We start from the raw sequence: 20,814 nt of genomic DNA on the forward strand, positions 1-20,814 counted from the left end.
GATTGGAGGAGAGAGGGCGCGTGAGACTGGTTGGCGATTGGAGGAGAGAGGGCGCGTGAGACTGGTTGGCGATTGGAGGAGAGAGGGCGCGTGAGACTGGTTGGCGATGGGAGGAGAGAGGGCGCGTGAGACTGGTTGGCGATGGGAGGAGAGAGGGCGCGTGAGACTGGTTGGCGATGGAGAGAGAGGGCGCGTGAGACTGGTTGGCGATTGGAGGAGAGAGGGCGCGTGAGACTGGTTGGCGATTGGAGGAGAGAGGGCGCGTGAGACTGGTTGGCGATTGGAGGAGAGAGGGCGCGTGAGACTGGTTGGCGATTGGAGGAGAAAGGGAGCGTGAGACTGGTTGGCGATTGGAGGAGAGAGAGCGTGGAGAATGGGGCTCGCTGGCTGGTGATTGGAGGAGACGGTGCGTGCAAGAGTGCACTAGGTAGGCTGCTGATAAACTTGACATTATCTGAGTGAACGTCTCCTTCACGAATGGCGTTGTTTCTCTCACAAACAAACGTGTGCTATTGTATATGACAGTATTACCTTTGGCTTTCCGTGTCCCGTAATTTAAAATCTCGTCACCGTGTGTTTTTTTTTTTTTTTTTGAGTTCGATTTACGAGAGCGTTCTTTTTTTTTTAAAAATGTCATCGTTTCTCTCTTTTTTTTTTAAAGGAATAGAAAAAACAATCTCTTCGGAATCTTATCCAAATAGTTACAATAAGCAATCTGTGTCATCACCATCCACATGCAGTTTTAAAGCTAAAACCTTGTGTGACGTACAGTAGAAAAGTCCAACTCCAATGTGGATTCAGGAGTCCAAAGGGTTTAAACGTAGCTGGGGATCTCTTTTGTGCTCTCAGTTTCAGATACGGTCGGGTTGTTTCCTGCAAGGGGGGGAAGACGGGAAATGGTGTATCAAATTTAAACAAGATCGAAAAAAGTAATAATAATAATGCTTCTATTTGACATAGAACCTTGTCACGTCGCGGAGATGTCTCAAAGCGCTTCACAGAATATACTTTAAAGTGAATTGTCGGCAGATTGCGGTAGCGAATTGTGCACAGCAGCGTCCCACAACCAGTCGGGGGATTAAGTGACCAAATTATTATTTATTTGGAGAGATTATTACCCCAGGAAAGCAATCAGCCAATCCACTAACAACCAGGTTCCTACTTACTACGAGGTAAACAGAGACATGTGGAGTAAGAAAACTTGCCGAGGTCGTCCCCCTGCCCGGGAATTGAACCCGGGTCCTCTTGCTTGCGAGGCGAGTGCTCAAACTGCTAAACTACAGGATTCCACTTCCCCTTCCCCCATCTCCACTGTGTTCCTGATGTGTGTTGTTTGGTGGTGATTTTCTACGTGAAGCCCTGAACCCCACGATTGAGTTCCCTCCAGAGTCTTGTCCATTCACATGGATACTCTGCCTCTACTCACCTGGTGCCCTCAGCGGCCATTCCTCTCTTGTGCTCCCTCCAACTTGGTGGATAAGGCTGCTTAGAGCACTGGAAAACACATTTACACATCAGTTTGCTTTCAGCTTGCAGCTTGCACCATACGCTCTCGTTCAAGTGACAATTTGCCTCAATTCTGAGGGTGGTGGGGAGGGGAAGAGGGGAGGATTCGAGGAGGGGAGGAGTAGGGGAGGTGGCTTAACCCAGATCCCATCCCCTTGGCCTAACACTATGCTCAGGTTGCCTTTCAGTTCATATACCCATTAGTGTCCATAACTTCACCTGGAAAAAATACAATGGGGAGCGGGGGTGAAATCATATTGAATCATAGAATGTTACGGCACAGAAGGAGGCCATTCGGCCCATCGAGTCTGTGCGGCTCTTTGACAGAGCAACTGACTTTTATTAACCCCACTCACCAGCTTTCTCCCCATAACCCTGCAAACCCGTCTTCCCCAGATACCTATCCAGTTCTCTCTTAAAAGCTGTTATCGAATCGGACTTTGCTGCCCTTTCAGGCAGATCATTCCAAATTCTAACAACTCGCTGAGTGAAAAAATTTCTTCTAACCTCCCCTCTGCTTCTTTTGGTAGATATCTTAAGACTGTGACCACGAGTCACAGACACACCTACCAGCGGAAACAGCTTTTCCCTATCTCGCCTGTCGAAACCTTTCATGATCTTGAAGACCTCTATCAGGTCCCCGCGTAACCTTCTCTGCTCTAATGGGAAAAGTCCTAACTTTTCCAGCCTGTCCTCATAGCTAAGCTTCCCCATTCCTGGTATCATTCTCGTGAATCTCCTCTGCACCCTTTCCAGTGCCTTAATGTCCTTCCTGAGGTAAGGTGCCCAGAACTGGACGCAGTACTCCAGCTGAGGCCTAACCAGTGTTTTGTACAGATTAAGCATAACCCCTACTCTTATACTCTATGCCCTACTAATGAAGCTCAGTACACCAAATGCCCTTTTTACTGCCCTATCTACCTGCTCTGCCACCTTCAATGAATCGCTTACTTGAACGCCCAGATCTCTCTGTACGTTCACCCCCTTAAGATTGAGCTCCTGAGCCTTTATTGCCTCCTATCATTTTTCCTACCTAAGTGTATCACCTCGCACTTATCTACATTGAAATCCATCTGCCACATGTCAGCCCATTCCACCATTCTGTGTATGTCTGCCTGCAGTCCGTCACAATCTTCTTCACTATTTACTACCCTACCTAACTTGGTATCATCTGCAAACTTGGAAATAGTGCTCCCTATGCCCAAGTCCAGATCATTAATATATATTAGAAAGAGCAGTGGTCCCAATACCGATCCCTGGGGGACACCGCTGCACACCTCCTTCCATTGTGAGAAACACCCATTAACCACCACCCTCTGCTTTCTGTCACTCAGCCAGTTCCTAATCCAAACGGCTACTGTCCCCTTAATACCGTGGGCCTCCAGTTTTTTTATTAACCTCTTATGCGGTACTGTGTCAAAAGCCTTTTTAAAATCCATGTAAATAATGTCCACCGCATTTCCCTCATCAACCCTCACAGTCACCTCTTCAAAAAAATTCTATTAGATTTGTTAGGCAAGATTTGCCTTTAACAAATCCATGTTGGCTGTCTCTAATTACCTCGTGTTCCTCGAAGTAGAGATTTATTCTGTCCCGGATTACGGTCTCCAGTAGCTTTCCTATTACCAAAGTTAGGCTGACTGGCCTGTAATTTTTGGGCTTGTCTTTCTGCCCCTTTTTGTAGAGTGGGGTAACATTAGCCACTCTCCAGTCTCTTGGCACCACTCCTGTGTCCAATGACGATTGAAATATAATGGCCAAAGCCTCTGCTATTTGAACCCGTATCTCCCACAGCAACCTTGGGTGAAACCCATCTGGTCCTGGTGACTTATCAATTTTGAGTCCAGTCAATCTTTTCAGAACTTCCTCTCTGTCTATAGTAATCTGATCTATGTCCTCTACTCTGTCATCCAATACTGTAGCATTTGGGGCATCCGTTTCCGTTGTGAAGACAGATGCAAAGTACTCGTTCAGTACATCAGCCTCCACAACAAGATTGCCGTCATTGCCTTTGATTGGCCCCACCCTACCTTTAACTAACCTTTTTTCCTTTATGTGCTTATAAAATATTTTCGGATTCCCCTTTATGTTACCCGCTAACCTTTTCTCATGCGATCTTTCAGCCTATCTTATCGCTCTTTTAAGATCACTCCTGCATTCTCTATAATGCGCTTTGCTATCCTCAGTGTGTTAAATCATTACCGAGCCCCCAAATGTGCCTTCACACCAACCGAATGAAGTCAAAAGCCATCTATAGACCACAGCGGAGGATAAGCTCAACTCACAACTCCACCCCACTCCCCCCATCACACAATGGTTGTTCTCAGCAATATTGGCCAATGGTGTGTCTGGTCTATTGGGCGTCATTTCAAGAGATGTCGGCTTCATTTTGCTGAGGTGGTGGGGGGGGACAGGGGTGAAGAGGTCGGTGGGGAGGTGTTGGGGGCTCGGTAATGATTTAACATCTGAGCAGTCACAGTAATGCCATAATCTGCTGCCTGACCACGAGTCTGGCTTGTAGGGGAACAGCAGAACCGGGTGCTTTCAGAGGAGAACCCCCCAACCCCCCACCACATCAATCTACTCCACCCACCCCCCCTCCACTCCACCCACCTCCCCCTCCACTCCCAGAAGAATAATCAGGCTCTCCTTGTCTACCACCTCTCACCCCACACCCCCAAATGATCAGGGGGAAGAATGTTGGATAGTTTGGGACATGACATGTGCAAGCGATTGCCAGTATGGTGGAAGGTGAACTCGATGGACCTTGGTTTTCTTTCGTCTAGCAATTCCTATGTTCTTGTGAGGAGAGGACGGTGGGGATGGATGGATGGATGGATGGATGGTGTGATGGAAAGAGTAGGGGGTGGTGTGTGTATGTGTGTGGGGGTGGGTGGGGTGGAGAACGGGCCTCAAAGGGCAAGTCCATAATCCTGTAAAATTTGTGGGTAGGCAAAATTGGTGAGGGAGCAGGAAGGGTATGAATATAAAGTCAATTTGTGTTCCTAAATTTGAGTGTTTTTTTGGGGGGAGGCGGGGGTGGTTTGTTGGCGTCTGTTAGGTTTACGGTCATTTGTACTGAACAGTAGAACCAGAGCACACAGCCTGTGATTGAAGGGTGGGGGTAACTGCGGAAACACTACTTCAGGGAGCGAGTGGTAAACCTATGGAACAGGCTCCCTAGAGAGACGGTGGAAGCAGAAAGTGTTGTTTGTTTCAAGAACAAATTAGATTTCGTCGAGAAAATAATACCTCAGGATACAGTATATAGTCTATACGACATGTCAAGCGACTGCCAAGTTGGTGGAAGGTGAACTAGTTGGACCTTCCTTCGACTAGCAAATTCTTATGTTCTTATTTGGATTTAATTATTTACCTAAGTGCAGTTTGTCAACCTCAGCATCAGTGAACTCCTCTGGGCAGGTTATTAAATCTCTTTGGGTGACGGTGGGAATGACCTCAATTTGAGTGTCTGCGTTTATCATCTCCTCTTCCTTCTCATTGTGCACCTGGGCATAAACATTAATGCCCGGTATCTTCCTGCACAAAACGACACAGAGCCAATTAAAGGAAAAAAAAGACACCACCGGAGATTTCCTGTGTGTTAATCTGCGAATCCCAGAGGCTGCATGGGGGTGGGTGTTAGCGTTTTAGTAAGGGGAGCAACAGACAGACAGGTGTCTGCTTTGGGTAAGCTTTACGTTTTGTATATTGGAGTGTTTTTGAAAGGAGTGTTTTTTCCTTCTTTTAATGAGGATAATAATCCTTGCATTTGATACAACATCCTATCATGTCTTCGAGACTCTCAGAGCGCTTCACAGGATGTATTATAAAGTGAATTGACATATATTTCGTGGACAAAAAGTGGCAGCCAATTGCGCACAGCAGTGTCCCACAAACAGTCGTGGGTTGAAGTGAATTTTTATTTATTTATTTATTTGGAGGGACTATTACCCCCGGAAAAGTGTTTCGCCAATCGACTAACAAGTGGGTTCCTACTTACTAATAATCCTTACATTTCGTACAGCACCTTTCAGGCCAGGATCAAATCCCAAAATGCTGGATTAGTCAAGGAGTGTGAGTGTTTGTGGAGTCACACTTGCGATGCAGCCTTTTGCTATTGAGCCCCTCCATCATCACCGGTGACAAGTGTCACATCATACAGCGCAGTTTTCATCCCTTTGTTCCTAATGTGAACAGCTATAAGTATTGAGAGTCTTCCAGGCTCCATGTACGAGGGGGTGAGGCAGGCTGGCGGGAGAACGACGGACAGATTGGAAGGTGTCAAGGGCTGCTCGTGGGCTCTGTCATTCCGCTCCCACATTAATGAATTCAATGTCACGTGGACAGAGACGTTTGGGACTAACCTCAGGGTTGACTTGGAATAACAGCAATGGTTAAAGGAGGGAGAGTTGAGGGAGATTGTTGTCAGGCGGGTTAGTTCGAAAGTAAATGATTGTGTTAAGCCCTAGCCCTAGCTCTTTCTCGCCCCCACACCACCCCTCCTCCCTCCTTTACCCCCCCCCCACGCGCCCCACCATCACACACACCCTCCCCAAGGTCCTAATGGGCTGCCAAGGATAATGGCAGAACTGCTGGGAGGTGGGAGCAGTCAGACATTATGGGGTAGTGACAAAACTAACCTCAGCTGAAGGTAGATGTGAGTGAGGTTAAAGGCAGTATTAGTACGTCAGACCAGCTAGGACAGGAAGTGTGAAAGGAAAGCAAGAGGCAATTGGAGTATTTGACTGAAGCAAAGCTCTCTTTTCTTCCTCTTCCCCCACCCCTTTCCCCTCCCTCGCTTCCCACCCCCTCTAATCCGCGAGATTACAGCGCTTGTGGGGTTAAATCCGCGGTTCCACATCCCCAAGACAAACAAATTTACTTCCTCCAAACACACAAAAAACACACGAGTACGAAATTAACTGCAACACAAATGTTAAAAAGATAATTTGCTATAGGTTGTAACCTCTATTATTCACAACACATTCTATTTTCTTTAAACACCCAGACAGGCCTGAAATTCCACCTGGTCTCAGCCCGCAAGACCGTTCTGCCTTAAAATCCAGTCTTAATTTGGAAGTTGGATTTTTTTTTTAAGTGCGGAAAAAAAACGTCTTCCAAAGTAAGACTCCCAGATTTCAAGGGACGATCTGGACAATCTTACATTTTTAAGACATAATTGCCTCCAATGCTCTAAGATGTTATCTTAAATGAAGGCCACTATATAAATGTGAGTTCCTGTTTGTCGTTGTTGTTATTGTCTCGCGGGCTAAGACCGGGTGAAATTTTGGGCCTTGGATGTAGGGGCGATGTACATGGTCAATAATGTCATGGAGATGATCCTTGGGGGTTGTTTATAGAGGCCTATAGATGGGAACACTTACCCTTTTTCTCTCCGTGCCACATAGCGCGTGAATCTGCTTAAGTGCACTATGGAAAACCGTCGACAGTAAAACTTACAAAAGTCGTATCAGTCGGGGCCATAACATTTAATATGACTTACGCGAAGTCCGAGTTGCAAGCAAACTGTACAAGTCATATATAATCCTGTTTAATCAATAACCTGCAGTGTGCACGTGTAATTGATTGCAGCCGGTAAGTGCAGGAGTAATGGAGGGTAGTGGAGCAGTGTGATGAGTTAGGACTAGTGCAAAGAAGTCTAAGTGGTTTCGATAGAAAACTGAATGGGACTCAGGTGAATGTATGACTTAGGCGATTGTACAATTTATGAAGATAAGACTTTTGCGAGTTTTACTGTATATACGTGGATGAATAGGGCGGCCCCATTATATATAATGGGTGTTGGTGTGGTGTGGATCACTCTTACAGCACAGCCATAACCGAGACCCGCGGGACACAGGAAGTATTGCTTCCGGCGCTGACCAGCTTTGCTTCCAATGAGCGGACAACGGTTCGGAGCCTGCGGATGGTAATGACGCATTGTACCAGGGCCGACACGTACTCGGTCATGACGAGCACGCAATTGTGAATTACGAGACAACACTTGCCACGTGGAGTCACGGTGGTGAGACCTACCTTTTAAACTTGTAAATGACAAACACAGCCAGGCCCACGAAGGCCAAGGACAGCAGCATCAGCAGGGCAGAGCCACTGTGTCCTGGGCTGGAGTCCACCAGCGGCGCTGCAAACAGCAAAGACACCACAGATTTGTTTCTTCAGCCAATTTTGCTCACAGACACACCCCACGCAAACAACCACAGAGCCAATGACTAATTTTATTCGGCTGCATCTGGGGTTGCGCTGTCGAGCTACCCGCCTAAGCGCACTTCATACATGACTCGAGACAAGATGGGACGAATAGCCTTCTTCTGCCCTATAAGTTTCTAAGCCCATGAGGGCCTTTCAGCAAACCATTCAAAAGCTGAGCAAAGATTGGCATTAACTTTTAGCCACCTTGTGCTATTGCTTAATTAATAATCGCCAACCTTGCATTTGATAGCGTGCCTTTCATGTCAGGCGGACTACTCAAAGCACTCCGCGAGATTTGCTGTGAAATGCACATTTTCAAGACTGAGGTGGATAGATGTTTGTTAGGTCAGGGTATCAAGGGATATGGGGTGAGGGCGAGTAATTGGAATTGAGGTTCAGATCATCCATGATCTTATAGAGTGGTGGGACAGGTTCTATGTTTCTATATTTATTGGGGGAGGCCTTTCATGGAGGGAGGACGTCTCAAAGCGTTTCACAGGATAAAGGTTGAGTATGTTGTTGGGGAATGTGGCAGTTAATTTTGCGCATAGCAACGTCTGACACAAACAGCCACAAAGTGAATGATCAATTTTATTGGTGGTGGTGGGGGGGGCGGGTTGGGGGTGGAGGCTATTGAGCTACCCACCTACCTAGTGTGAGATGAGCGGTGGAAATGATGACTTGAATGCCGGGTTTCAGTTCAAACTGCACCTGGTTCTGATTTAACATGCTGATCACCATGTCGCAAATCTGTGACAATAATAATGAATAACAGTAATCCTTGCATTTGATACAGAACCTCATCACATTGTTGAGACGTCTCAAAGCGCTTCACAGAATATACTGTAAAATGGACTGAATATTTTGTGGGTAAAACATAGCAGCACACAGCAGTGTCCCACAAACAGCTGTGGATTGAGTGACCAATTTTTTTTAAGGGATCATTACCTTCAGAAAGCGATCCGCCAATTGACTAACAAACAGGTGGTGTAAAGGAAACTTGCCTAAGCTTTCGTCCTGCTCGGGAATTGAACCCGGGTCTTCTCGCTTGCGAAGGCGGCGAGCTAACCGCTACATTACAGGGCTCCACAAATGGTGGAGTGTGTGTGCGTGGGGGGNAGGAATATTGTTTGATCAGTCCGCCATTGGCAACCCCGGAACAAAAATATGGGGGGCTCCGAATACGCGCGCAAAAACGGAATTGCAACTGAACAAATCTTGGGTCTCACCTGATCCAGATCCGCGCTGCTCCTCCTGTGCTCTGGGTCTTCCCTGTGTGGCAGGAGGTGGAGCTCGGCGGCAGTGGGAAGACCAGGGAGCACAGCTGCCAACATCTGCTCCTCAGGCAAACCGGTGACCTGCACAACACAAAGCCACACCTTGTTTTATGGACCGTTGCCACCTCCGCGGGCAGAGGGACCAGAATTCCACCTTGCTTTAGCCAGTGAGGCCTTGTTAGCATTCATTTTCAGATGGCGGCTGATTTGCATGGACATGATCACCAGATTAGTTCTGATGAAGAAGGTCCACCCGATCTCATCCCACCAGAACACCTGCCCTACCGTCCCCCATCACAGCATCAAACTGCTTTTCTTTTTGCTCAGTCGGATGTCGGACACACGCGGAAACCTATCACCGTTGCTTAAGAGTATCCAAACCAAGCTGAGAATTCCATACATCCTACACATGGAAATCCCAGAGATAGATTGTTGGAATGGATGCACACAATCTCTTCCTGGAGGGAAACATCCTGCTAACCTAATTCTGGAGGGTATTAAGCGCAGGTTGGCAACTGTGTAGTGTTCACTTTTGGGCACCACACTTTAGGAACAATGTCCAGGCATTGGAGGGGGTGCAAAGGAGATTTACCAGGATGGTAACAGGAATGAGTGATTTCAGTTATGAGGAGAGATTAGAGAAACTAGGATTATTCTCCTTGGAGCAGGGAAGGTTAAGAGGAGACTTCATAGAAGTTTTCAAAATTACGAGTGGATTTGATAGGGAGAACAAGGAGAAACTATTTCCACTGGCAGGTGGGTTGGTAACCCGAGGACACAGATTTAAAATAGTTGTTAAAAGAAACCGAGGGGAGGTGAGGAGAAACTTTTTCACACAGTGAGTTGTTCAGATCTGGAAATGCATTGCCTGAAAGGGCGTTGGAAGCCAATTCGATAACAACTTTGAAGAAAGAAGTAGATAATTATTTGGGAGGCCAAATTTGCAGGGCTCTGAGGAGAGCGCTGGGGAGCGGGATTGATTTGTATAGCTCTTTTCAAAGAGCCGGCACAGACACAATGGACTGAATGGCTTCCTTCTGTGCTGTAATATTCTATGATTCTATGAACTGCTGGTATCCAACCAACTAAAACCGCACAGCTTATCATAATCAAGCTGCTTTTAAAATGAGCTCCAGTGTCCTGGTCTCAACCAACCTTCCTGGAAACCCTGTTACAGTCGTTAGTTATCCTCTGGGTAAAGAAAAACATTCTGGCGTCTATCCTGAAATTGCCCTTTGTAACTCTAATCCCGTGTCCTCTTGTTCTACAGTCTCATTTGATAGCATTGTTCTGGGTTTACCGTTGCAATTTCAGTTAGGATGGTTACATACCTATATAAAGTCCTCCCTGAGTCATCTTCTGTGTGCAGACTGAAGTGCTCCCGTAGGTTGCCTAACATTGAATCGGTGAAAACTATGCAATCTGATCTCTCTCCGAATGCGCTCAATTAGCAGCAACTTTCAGATAATTCTCTTTTTCCGGGTTGTCTTTCACTTACCCGAGCCAGCGTTCTCTTGATCACTTTACTGAGATCCTGTCTCCATTCGGGGATGTCGGGATTGTAATCTTCCAAGTTTGGTGAAAATGACAACAGCAGCGAGCGATAATAATCTGCCGGTCAAAGGAGAGGGAACCTTTGGTTAATCGAGCTCCTGTTTTCTCTCTCTCTCCTCTGAATACCCACTCTCTTCCCCTCAACCACTCCCCTTTCCCCTGGTAGTGTTTGACGATATTTTTTTCCTTCTACTGGGGTCATCGTACTGGGCGTCCTCTGAGGATCTGAGTAAACGGCCATCAATGTCTGAGGCCATCAAGGTGCAGTACAAAATGGCCACCGACCAGTCACATCCTGGTCGCCGCTGACACCATATCCTGGTCGCCGCTGACACCATATCCTGGTCGCCGCTGATATCACTTCCTGCGAGCTACTTATGAGCGATATACATTGTAGCATCAGTAACTCTTCCTGCACAGAGCACTGCGCTCTGGGGCCCTGCCCTGCCTGAGCGGCGTCATATAAATGCAAATTGTTGTTGTTGGATTATTATTGTTACGACTGTGACCTCCTCACCAAACACGGCGATGCTCTTGACGTCCTGCAGGATGGAGTTGCCCGAGGACACCTGTACTGTGACGCTACTCATTCCCTCCCTGGTGAAGGTGAAGGAGACATTCTCCTCCAGGGTGACCACAGGCTGCGGACACCAAAGGCAACACGTCAGGAAACTACAGCCAATGAACAGCAATCACACTCACATGCAAGGATTATTATTATTATTATTCACACGCTCACACATACTCATTCACACACTTAAACACTCTCATACTCGCATTCACACCCTCACTCACACTTGCACAAACTGACTCACCCTCACATGCACTCACACGCCCTCACACTCATCACATGCTCACTCACACTCGCTCACCTCGCATTCTGACACACACACATACTCACAGAAACACTCGCTCACGCTAGCACAATTACGCACATTCGCCACACACTACACGTAGTGAAACGCGCGCTGTCAGCATCGTGCACAAACCTCGGTCTTGTTCTCGAGCCACCAGTAGTAAGTGAGGGTGCCCAGTTTGCTGGGCCACACCACCACTGTCAGGTTGACCGGCTGGTTGGTTATGGCCACGTAGGGGAGCGTCAGGTGCACGTGCTCGACGGGACCTGGGGAGGAAACCGGTAGAGAAAGCACTCATTTTCTCACTAATATCTCAGAACTCTTCACACTGATATCTCGCCTCATCTTCAACCTCTCCATCCAACCCACAAGATTAAGTCTAACCCAGGCTGACACTCTAGTGGAGGGAGTGTGTTTCATTGCTGGAGGTGACGGCCTTCGATCAGACTTTAAACCAAAATTGCTGCGATCGCTTATAACCACAGTCACTGCGCTTTACAGTAAATACGGTGAAGCACCTTGAGACGTCTCTACATGAGCGAACACAGCAGCCATTTGCGCAGAGTCAGAGACCAATTTTATTTTGGGGGATTGTTGGCCATGACACCGGGAGAGAGAAACTCCCTTCTCTTTTCAAATAATGCCATGGGATCTCTAACGTCCGCCTGAACAGGCAAACAGGACCTCGGTTCAATGTCTCATGTGCAAGACAGCATCTTTGACAATGCAACACCTCCCCCACACCCCCCCAATACTGCATTGGAGAATCAGCTTAGACTACGTGATTCCAAGTCCCGACATGGGGTTTAAACCCACAATAAGAACATAAGAATTTGGAGCAGGAGTAGGCCATTCAGCCCCTCGAGCCTGTGCCCCGCTATTCGATAAGATCATGGCTGATCTTCAGACCTAACTCTAATTACCTGCCCTATCCCCATATCCCCTAATCCCTCTATTTTTTAAAAATCTATCAGTCTCAGCCTTGAAGATGCTCAAGGACTGAGCATCTACAGCCTTCTGGGACAGTGAATTCCATAAATTCACTACCCTCTGAGTGAAGAAATGTTTCCTCAACTCTGTTCTAAAAGGCTGACCCTTAATTTTCAGACTGTGACCCCTGGTTATAGATTCTCCTACCAGGGGAAACAGACCCTCAGTGTCTACTTTATCAGCCCTTTAAGAATCTTATATGTCTCAATAAGATCTCCCCTAATTCTTCTGTGCTCTAGAGAATACAGCCCTAGTTTATTCAGCCTTCCTCATAGGTCAGTCCCCTCATCCCAGGAACTAACCGAGTGAATCTACGCTGCACCCCCTCTGGGGCAAGTATGTCCTTTTTTAAATAAGGAGACCAAAACTGCACACAATACTCCAGGTGCGGTCTCACCAAAGCCCTATACAGTTGCAGCAAGACTTCCCTACTCTTGTACTCTAAACCTTTTGCAATGAACGTTAACATGCCCTTCGCCTTCTTAGTTGCTGCTGCACCTGCAAACTAACTTTTTGAGACTGGTGTACAAAGACACCCAAATCCCTCTGAACACTAACACTATCTAATCTCTCCCCCTCTAGAAAATAATCTGTTTTTCTACCTAGGTGAATAACTTCACACTTCCCCACATTAAATTCCATCTGCCACCTACTCGCCCACTCCCCTCGCCTATCTATATCCCGTTGCAATCTTTTTGCATCATCCTCAGAGCTTACCCTCCCACCTAGTTTAGTGTCATCCGAGAACTTAGATACGTTACATTCAATGTCCTCGTCTAGATCATTGATGTAAATAGCTGAAGCCCAAGCACTGATCCTTGTGGCACTCCACTAGTCACATCCTGCCAATTCGAGAATGACCCGTTTATCCCTACTCTCTGTTTTCTACCCGTTAGCCACTCTTCAATCCATGCTAATATGTTCCCATTAATCCCGTGGGCCTTATCCTTGTACAATAGCCTTTTGTGTGGCACTTTGTCAAATGCCTTTCTAAATATACTATATCTACTGGTTCCCCCCTGGCCACCCTGCTAGATACATCTTCAAAAAACTCTAAAAGATTAGTTAAGCATGACTTCCCTTTTGTAAAGCCATGTTGACTCTGTCTAATCTTGTTATGGTCTTCCAGGAATCCCATAACGACATCTTTAATTAAGGACTCAAGAATTTTCCCTACCACTGATGTCAGACTAACTGGTCTATAGTTCCCCATCTTTTCTCTCCCACCCTTCTTAAATAGTGGTGTTACGTTTGCAATCTTCCAATCAATGGGAACCGTTCCAGAATCCAGAGAATTTTGGAAGATCAAAGACAAGCCATCCACTATCTCAGTAGCCACCTCTTTTAAAACCCTAGGATGTAGGCCATCAGGTCCAGGAGATTTATCAGTTTTAAGACCTGACAATTTACCTAAAACCATTTCTTTACTAATATTAATTCCCCAAGTTGCTCGCTAACATTTCTTCTTGGTTCCCCTCTATTCTTGGTAGGTTTTCAGTGTCTTCTAAGGTGAAGACAGTAGCAAAGTACTTGTTTAATGACTCTGCCATGTCTTTGTCCCCTACTATAATTCCCCCCGTCTCTGCCTGTAGCGGACCCACATTTACCTTTGACAGCCTCTTCCTCTTTATATATTTATAAAAACTCTTGCAGTCTGTCTTTATGTTCTTCGCTAGTTTGCCCTCATATTCCATTTTCTCCCTCTTAATCACTTTTTTGGTTCTCCTTTGTTGATCCCTAAAGTTCTCCCAATCCTCGGGTTTACTACTCATCTTAGCTGTTTTATAGGCTTCTTCCTTTAACTTTATACTTTCCCTAACTGCTCTAGTTAGCCACGGTTGGGCCACCTTTCCCGTGGCATTCTTATTCCTCAAAGGAATACGTGCTCGCTGGGAATTTTGCACTATCTCCTTAAACGTCTGCCATTGCTGGTCTACTGTCAAATCCTTAAGTCTAATTTCCCAGTTTATTTTGGCTAAATCCTCTCTCATACCAGCAAAATTGGCTCTACTTAAATTTAAAATCTTTGCTTCGGATTTAACTACCTCTCTCTCTAACTTAGTGCTAAATTCCATCATATTATGATCACTTTGCCCTAGAGGAGCCTTAATTTCCAGTTTGCTGATCAGCCCTGCTTCATTGCACAAAACAAGGTCTAATATGGCCTGTTCCCTGGTTGGCTCCTCGGCATACTGATCTAGATAATTATCCCTAATACATTCTATAAACTCTTCCTCTATCATACTTTTCCCAATTTGGTTGTCCCAATCTATGTGCAGATTAAAATCACCCACAATTAATGTTTTTCCTCTACTACATGCTCTGCTAATTTCCTGATTTATACCTTGAGAGATACTGTGACTGCTGTTCGGGGGTCTATAAACTACTCCCACTAGAGTTTTCTGCCCCTTGTTGTTACGTACCTCTACCCATACTGACTCTACTTCCTGCTTTTCTGATTTAAAATCTTTCCTCTCTACTGTTTTTATCCCATCCTTTATTAGCAGGGCCACCCTCCCTCCTCGTTTACCACATTGCCTATCTTTCCTATACACCACGTACCCTGGAATATTTAGCTCCCACCCTTGATCTCCCTGTAACCATGTCTCGGTGATGGCTACCAGATCATACCCGTTTGTTTCTATTTGTGCATTTAACTCATCTATCTTGTTTCGAATGCTTCGCGCATTCAGATATAGCACCTTTAATTCTGACTTCGGGCTATTAGTCCTATTCACCAGTACCCTATCCCTGGGCTTCCTTTCCCCGCTTGACACACTTTGCTCATCTCCCTGGTTAATCTGCTCTCCCACTTTCATCGGTCCTAATTTTAATTGTGACGGATTACATGTGATTGAATTTACCCCCCCCCCCTTAGTAGTTTAAAGCCCTGTCTACCTCCCTATTTATTCGTGTTGCCAGGACATTTGTCCCAGCCCTGTTTAGGTGGAGTCCATTCCTTTGGAATAGCTCCTGTCTCCCCCAATACTGGTGCCAGTGGCCTATAAAGTGAAACCCCTGCCCTCCGCACCATTCTTTTAGCCAGGTATTCAGTTCTTTAATTTTTTTTTGCCTGTACCAATTTGCCCCTGGCTCAGGTAATAATCCCGAGATTAATACCTTCAAAGTTCTACTCTTTAGCTTAACTCCTAATTCCTGGAATTTGCTCCTCAACTCATCCCTACCTACATTCCCTATGTGAATCATAACTATTGGATCCACTCCCTCCTGCTTCAAATTTTTCTCCAGCCCAGAAATGACTTCCTTCACCCTGGCCCCAGGAAGGCCACAGAGTCTTCTTGTCTCCCTGCTACGGCTGCAGAAATGTGCGTCAGTCTTCCTGACTGTCTCATCCCCAATTACCACTACATTCCTTCTGACTATTCCCAGTGTGGCCTCCTGTATAGAGGTGTTGGGGTAAGTTTGCCCATCTTCCTCACAGACTTCCTTGTCCACACAGGTTGCAAGTATTTCATACCTTTTGGATAAGGTTAAAGCCTGGGGTTCCTCTATCCCTCTCTTTCGGGTCCCCTTACACACCTGTCTGACCATCACCCAGTCCTGTCCGTGGCTGGCAACGGAATGTTCCCTGGGACTCGTGGGAGTGTCTGGCTCCAGGATGAAACTATCCAGGGAGCTCTCCCCATCTCTAATGCTGCGCAGTGTCTCCACCTAAGACTCCAGCTCAGCTATTCTAAGCTGGAGCTTCCTCAGTTGCAGACATTTGCTGCAGATGAAGTCGCCCAGGCTCAGGTTGCCCTCCATCAACTACCATGTTCCTCACACATCACCTACCAGGTCATTCTCTCCTCTCACTATATTTATCCCTGTATTATTGTCGTTTAGAAGATATACTTCCCCCTCTGCACCTAATGTAATTTAGAATTAACACCTAATCAAGTGATTAATCAGTGTGTTGCTTGTTATTGGTTAAGTCTAACTCTAATTAGCTACAACTGCTCTCTGTAGAGTTTTACCACAAGAACAATCTACCAATGGTATCAACAGTTTTAACAGTTTTTAGTAGCACAACACTTGAACACTTGAATACTCACGATAGCAGTTCCCACAGCAATTCCCACTCTCACCCAATTCCTTCTCACTCTGGTCTCACCTCACTCCGGACGTAGCTCACTCTGTGCTCTCTGCTCGAGTCTTGTGACTCAAGAGACGAGAGTGCTACCACTGCGCCAGGCTGACGCTGGAGTGAGAACTCTCTTTCTCAGTGAGTCCTGGGTGAACAGAGGGCAAAGCAGACTTACACGTGATATGCAGGAACAGGATGCCGCGGTTCGAGCCCAGGCTATTCTGGGCTTTGGCCACCACTCGGAAGACGCCTCCATGTTTGTAAGTGTGCTGGATGCCTCCCTCCACCGAGCTGAGATTGGCATAGGTCACCGCGGTGCCGTCACCAAAGTCCATCCGCAGGCTGGTCCTCGGGGCGTCTCCCTGGGTCAAGGGAATGGAAAGGTTCGTAAACGCTGCCTTCAACCTGCTCCTAACACAGCACTGGGCAGAAGCTGAGACACTAATGGGCCACACTCCCACTGGGGTTCATTGAGAAACGTGTCCAATGCAATGCGTAGGGCTTAGCAGCCCAGGTCCACAGGTCACAAGAGTGGTTTGAATCATGATTCTCCTACTAGGGTTGGTGATGAGGAAGGGAGGGTAGGGCAGTCCGGTCAGAGGTAGGGATGGAGGGAGGGATGGAGAGATATGGGTAGGACGGCTGTAGGGAGAGAGGGAGGGAGGGAATGGAGTGAAGGAGGGAGAGAGGGATTGTAGGTTGACGGGGGGGTTGGACAGTCGGAAGCTCACCTCCTCCAGGTGGACGATGAAAGTCACATTGCGGGTGAGCTCGGTGGCCAGGCTGCCATCGCTGGTGACCAGGTGAAGGCCACGGGGGGGTTTTCTGGGGCACTGCTGGTGTTTGGCTGTGTACTGCTCCCTCACACCCTCCGTGCAGTTATTGGAGCCCACCTTCCTGTAGCTGCACAATGTAACACAAGCAAATTCAACCCCTTTCCCATTGCTGCTTTACACATTTCTGATTCCAGACCTTGAGACAGGTCTCTACGGCCTGAGGTTTTAGCTTTTCTCTTTGTATTTTGTGTCCAGCTTTCCTCTCCTCTGTCCATCCCATCCAATCCTTGCATCTGACACAGCGCTTTCATTTCGGGAGGACATCTCAAAGGATTTACTGTAACGTGTAGTGGCTGCGTGTTACGTGGGCAAATGAAGATTTACTACAAAGTGTAGTGACTGTGCGTTACATAGGCGTACAAGGAGGGCTATGTGCGCACAGTGACATGCTCACAAACAGCCGTGAAGTGGACGACCGGAGTAAAAAGTCCCACGTCTGGGTGAATAAAGCTCTCTGTGGGAACAGGGTGTTGCAATATGGCTGTGAGTTGCCGCCAAGTCTGACACTGGCTGGGATATTGCTCCTGGGCTGTTTGATAGTGAGTAACGTCCAGTTACTGGTCACGTTGGGAAACACAAAGGAGATAAAGGCGGGTTTCGCTGCGGACTCACCCCGTGCTGTTGAGATAGCTCTTCCCCAGGCTGCATTCTTTCACCACGTAAGACGGATTGTACCAAAAGGCAGGTAAACATCGCCCATCAGTGTGGCGCTCATATCCGTAATCACTGTGGCATTGCAGGTGGGAGACAGAGTGAGAGACGCAGATAGAGAGAGGAGGTAAAGGGAGAGAGATGAGAGAAAGAGAGAAGGTAGCGCGAGAATGAAAGAGGAAAAAAGAGAAGGCAGAAAGAAAAAGAGGAAAAGAAAAAGACAGACGAAGAGAGGGAGAGCAAGCCATGAGAAAGAAAGAGAGGGAGCGAGAGAAAGAGATGAGAGAGAGAGAGAGAGAGAGAGAGAAAGAGAGTAAGAGAGTAAGAGCGAAGTCAAAGAATGGGAGAAAGAGTGAAAAAGAGCAAGAGGAAAAGATGAGAGAAGGAACAAGGGGGAAAAAACAGATTTAAAACAAAACTAAGTCACATTTTACACATTAATAATAACATTATTTAAGGAAGGATGTACTTGCCTTGGAAGGGGTGCAGCATAGATTTACTGGGTTAGTACCAGGGATGAAGGGGATGAGTTACGAGGATAGGCTGACCAATTTGGGCCTATATTCTCTAGAATATAGAAGAATTAGAGGGGATCTTATAGAAACCTATAAGATCATCAAAGGGTATGATAGAGTAGATAGTGGGAGATTGTTTCCCCGGTTGGAGAAACTAAAACCAGGGGTCACAACCGTAAAATCAGAGGCCAACACTTTCGCACTGAGTTGAGGAAGAACTTCTTTACTCAAAGGGTGGTGAATGTATGGAACTCACTACCCCAAAGGGCTGTTGACGCTCAGTTCTTGAACATATTCAAGACTGAGATAGATAGATTTCTTATTGCAAAAGGTATTAAGGGATATGGGGATAAGGCAGAGTCAGGTTATTAGCTGGAGTTAGATTAGAAGATCAGCCATGATTGAATGGCGGGGCAGGCTCGAAGGGCCGAATGGCCTACTCCTGCTCCTACATGTTATGTTATTAATAATCCTGACATTTGGTATAGCGGCTTTCATGTCAGGAGGACGACCCAAAGCGCTTCACAGGACATAGAGTAAAGTGCAGTGTCTGTGTGTTTTGTGGGCAAACGAGGCAGCCAATTTGCGCCAGCAGATCGAAATGCCATGACAGCAACCAAATTAACCGAAGGCCTTTGTGCGTGTGCTGTGCTTAAATCTCTGTGGAGTCCTGTAGCTCAGTGATTAGAACACTCGTCTCGCAAGCGAGAGACCTGGGTTCTATTCCCGGCAGGGCGAAATGTTGGGCAAGTTTCCTTACTCCACACGCCTCTGTGTACCTAGCAGTAAGTAGGAAGCCGATTGTTAGTCGATTGGCGGATCGCTTTTCCGGGGATAATAATCCCTCAAAAAAAAACAATAATAATTTGGTCATTTCAATCCACGACTGTTTGTGGGACACTGCTGTGCGCGATTGGCTGCTGCGTTTCGCCCACAAATATACAGTCAATTCACTTTACTGTATATTCTGTGAAACGCTTTGAGACGTCTAGAAGACGTGATATATTAAATGCCAGGATTATTATTATTATCTCTGATAGCGCTCAATGCTGGTCTGCCCATAAACGCCTTACATCTTCAGCCTGTCCCCAGAGACGTATGTGCGTAAGGAAGCTTGGAGCCAAATCCCCTCCTTCCAGATAAAGCTAATCACAAGACAGCTGAAACGTGTAGACACTGAGAGCTTCTACGAATGAGAATATGGGTAGTTTGTACAGGAAGTGATGGGGGACTCAGATATAGTGTATCTGTAAGCACAGCATACCACCCAAACAATACCAGACAGACAACTGCATCACTCCTCAATGGACAGGAACTTATAAGTAGGACAAACATCTCAAAGCGCTTATTGTAGCAATCGTTGTATTTGACGCAGCGCCTTATCATGTTATCGAAACCTCTCCAAGTGCTTTTGGCGAGTGTGTGTTTTGTAGGTAGCCTATCTGCACGCAGCAATGTCCATGAACAGCCGTGAAGTAAATGATCAATTTGATTGTCGGGCAGGACACCGGGAGAGAGAAACTCCTTTCTCTTTTCAAATGGGACCTTGGTTTAACGTCTCATCTGAAGAACCGCTCCCTATTGCAATGGAATCAACAACAACTTGCGTTTGATATAGTGCCTTTCACTTCGGGCGGACGTCCCCAAAGCGCTTCACGGTATACACTGTAAAGTGTAGTGGCTGTGAAGGGTTTTGGGGATGAACGCAGCAGCCAATTTGCGCACAGCAACGTCCCACAAACAGCCATGGAGTCAGCGGTCAATTTTATTTGCGGGGAGTAGGGGGTGGGGTTTTGATGGGGGTAACAGCTGTGGAACAGACTTCAACAGATGCCTCATTAAACCGGCGAAGTTTATATTTTTTTCCAGAGAAAAAATATAACTTTGCTCAGCAGAGCAACGTCAAGGAACAGAGAGACAGAGTGTGGTTTATTCACATGTATGCAGGCTGCCATGCCTTTTCAAAGCAAAGTTTGCTTTAACCCACATCCGGCCATTGGCCGTGAATTATTCAGGCGATGAATAATGTAGATCACCCTATGTGTTTTTTTGCAGAGTGTAAATAATGCATGAGGTTATCTTTTTAATTATTACAAGGAAACGTAGATTCTCTACATATGTATCGCAGACATCTTCCTGTAAAGGCAGAACAGAGGAGCTTTTTTTTGTTATATGAGGTTATGAATATTTCATTGCACGCACTTAAGTGTTAAGTCACATGCTGCTCCGCGATGAAACAGACTGGAGTGAGTTACAACGCTGTAATCCGACCGAGAGATTGAAACAATACAATAGATCTCTTCATCAGACTCTGAGTCCCACACATGT

The 20,814-nt window shown here is 46.5% G+C and overlaps 1 protein-coding gene across 1 annotated transcript in view; it reads right to left on the reverse strand.

Annotated features, from left to right (window-relative positions):
• Positions 1-611: 611 nt before the first annotated feature.
• The window catches only part of LOC103185231 (VPS10 domain-containing receptor SorCS1-like), a 179,915-nt gene continuing 159,712 nt past the window's right edge, over positions 612-20,814 (reverse strand). The window contains exons 17-27 of the mRNA XM_042336802.1: positions 17,933-18,046; positions 17,216-17,387; positions 16,660-16,846; positions 11,540-11,673; positions 11,068-11,191; positions 10,495-10,607; positions 8,949-9,077; positions 8,370-8,469; positions 7,546-7,651; positions 4,883-5,046; positions 612-873 (exon numbers count right to left, since the gene is read on the reverse strand). Of these exons, the coding sequence (XP_042192736.1) occupies positions 815-873; positions 4,883-5,046; positions 7,546-7,651; positions 8,370-8,469; positions 8,949-9,077; positions 10,495-10,607; positions 11,068-11,191; positions 11,540-11,673; positions 16,660-16,846; positions 17,216-17,387; positions 17,933-18,046 (1,402 nt within the window). The 3' untranslated portion in view covers positions 612-814. The remainder of the gene's footprint in view (positions 874-4,882; positions 5,047-7,545; positions 7,652-8,369; positions 8,470-8,948; positions 9,078-10,494; positions 10,608-11,067; positions 11,192-11,539; positions 11,674-16,659; positions 16,847-17,215; positions 17,388-17,932; positions 18,047-20,814) is intronic.

Source organism: Callorhinchus milii, unplaced genomic scaffold (genome assembly GCF_018977255.1).
Source record: "Callorhinchus milii isolate IMCB2004 unplaced genomic scaffold, IMCB_Cmil_1.0 Scaffold7, whole genome shotgun sequence".
Taxonomy (NCBI): Eukaryota; Metazoa; Chordata; class Chondrichthyes; order Chimaeriformes; family Callorhinchidae; genus Callorhinchus; species Callorhinchus milii.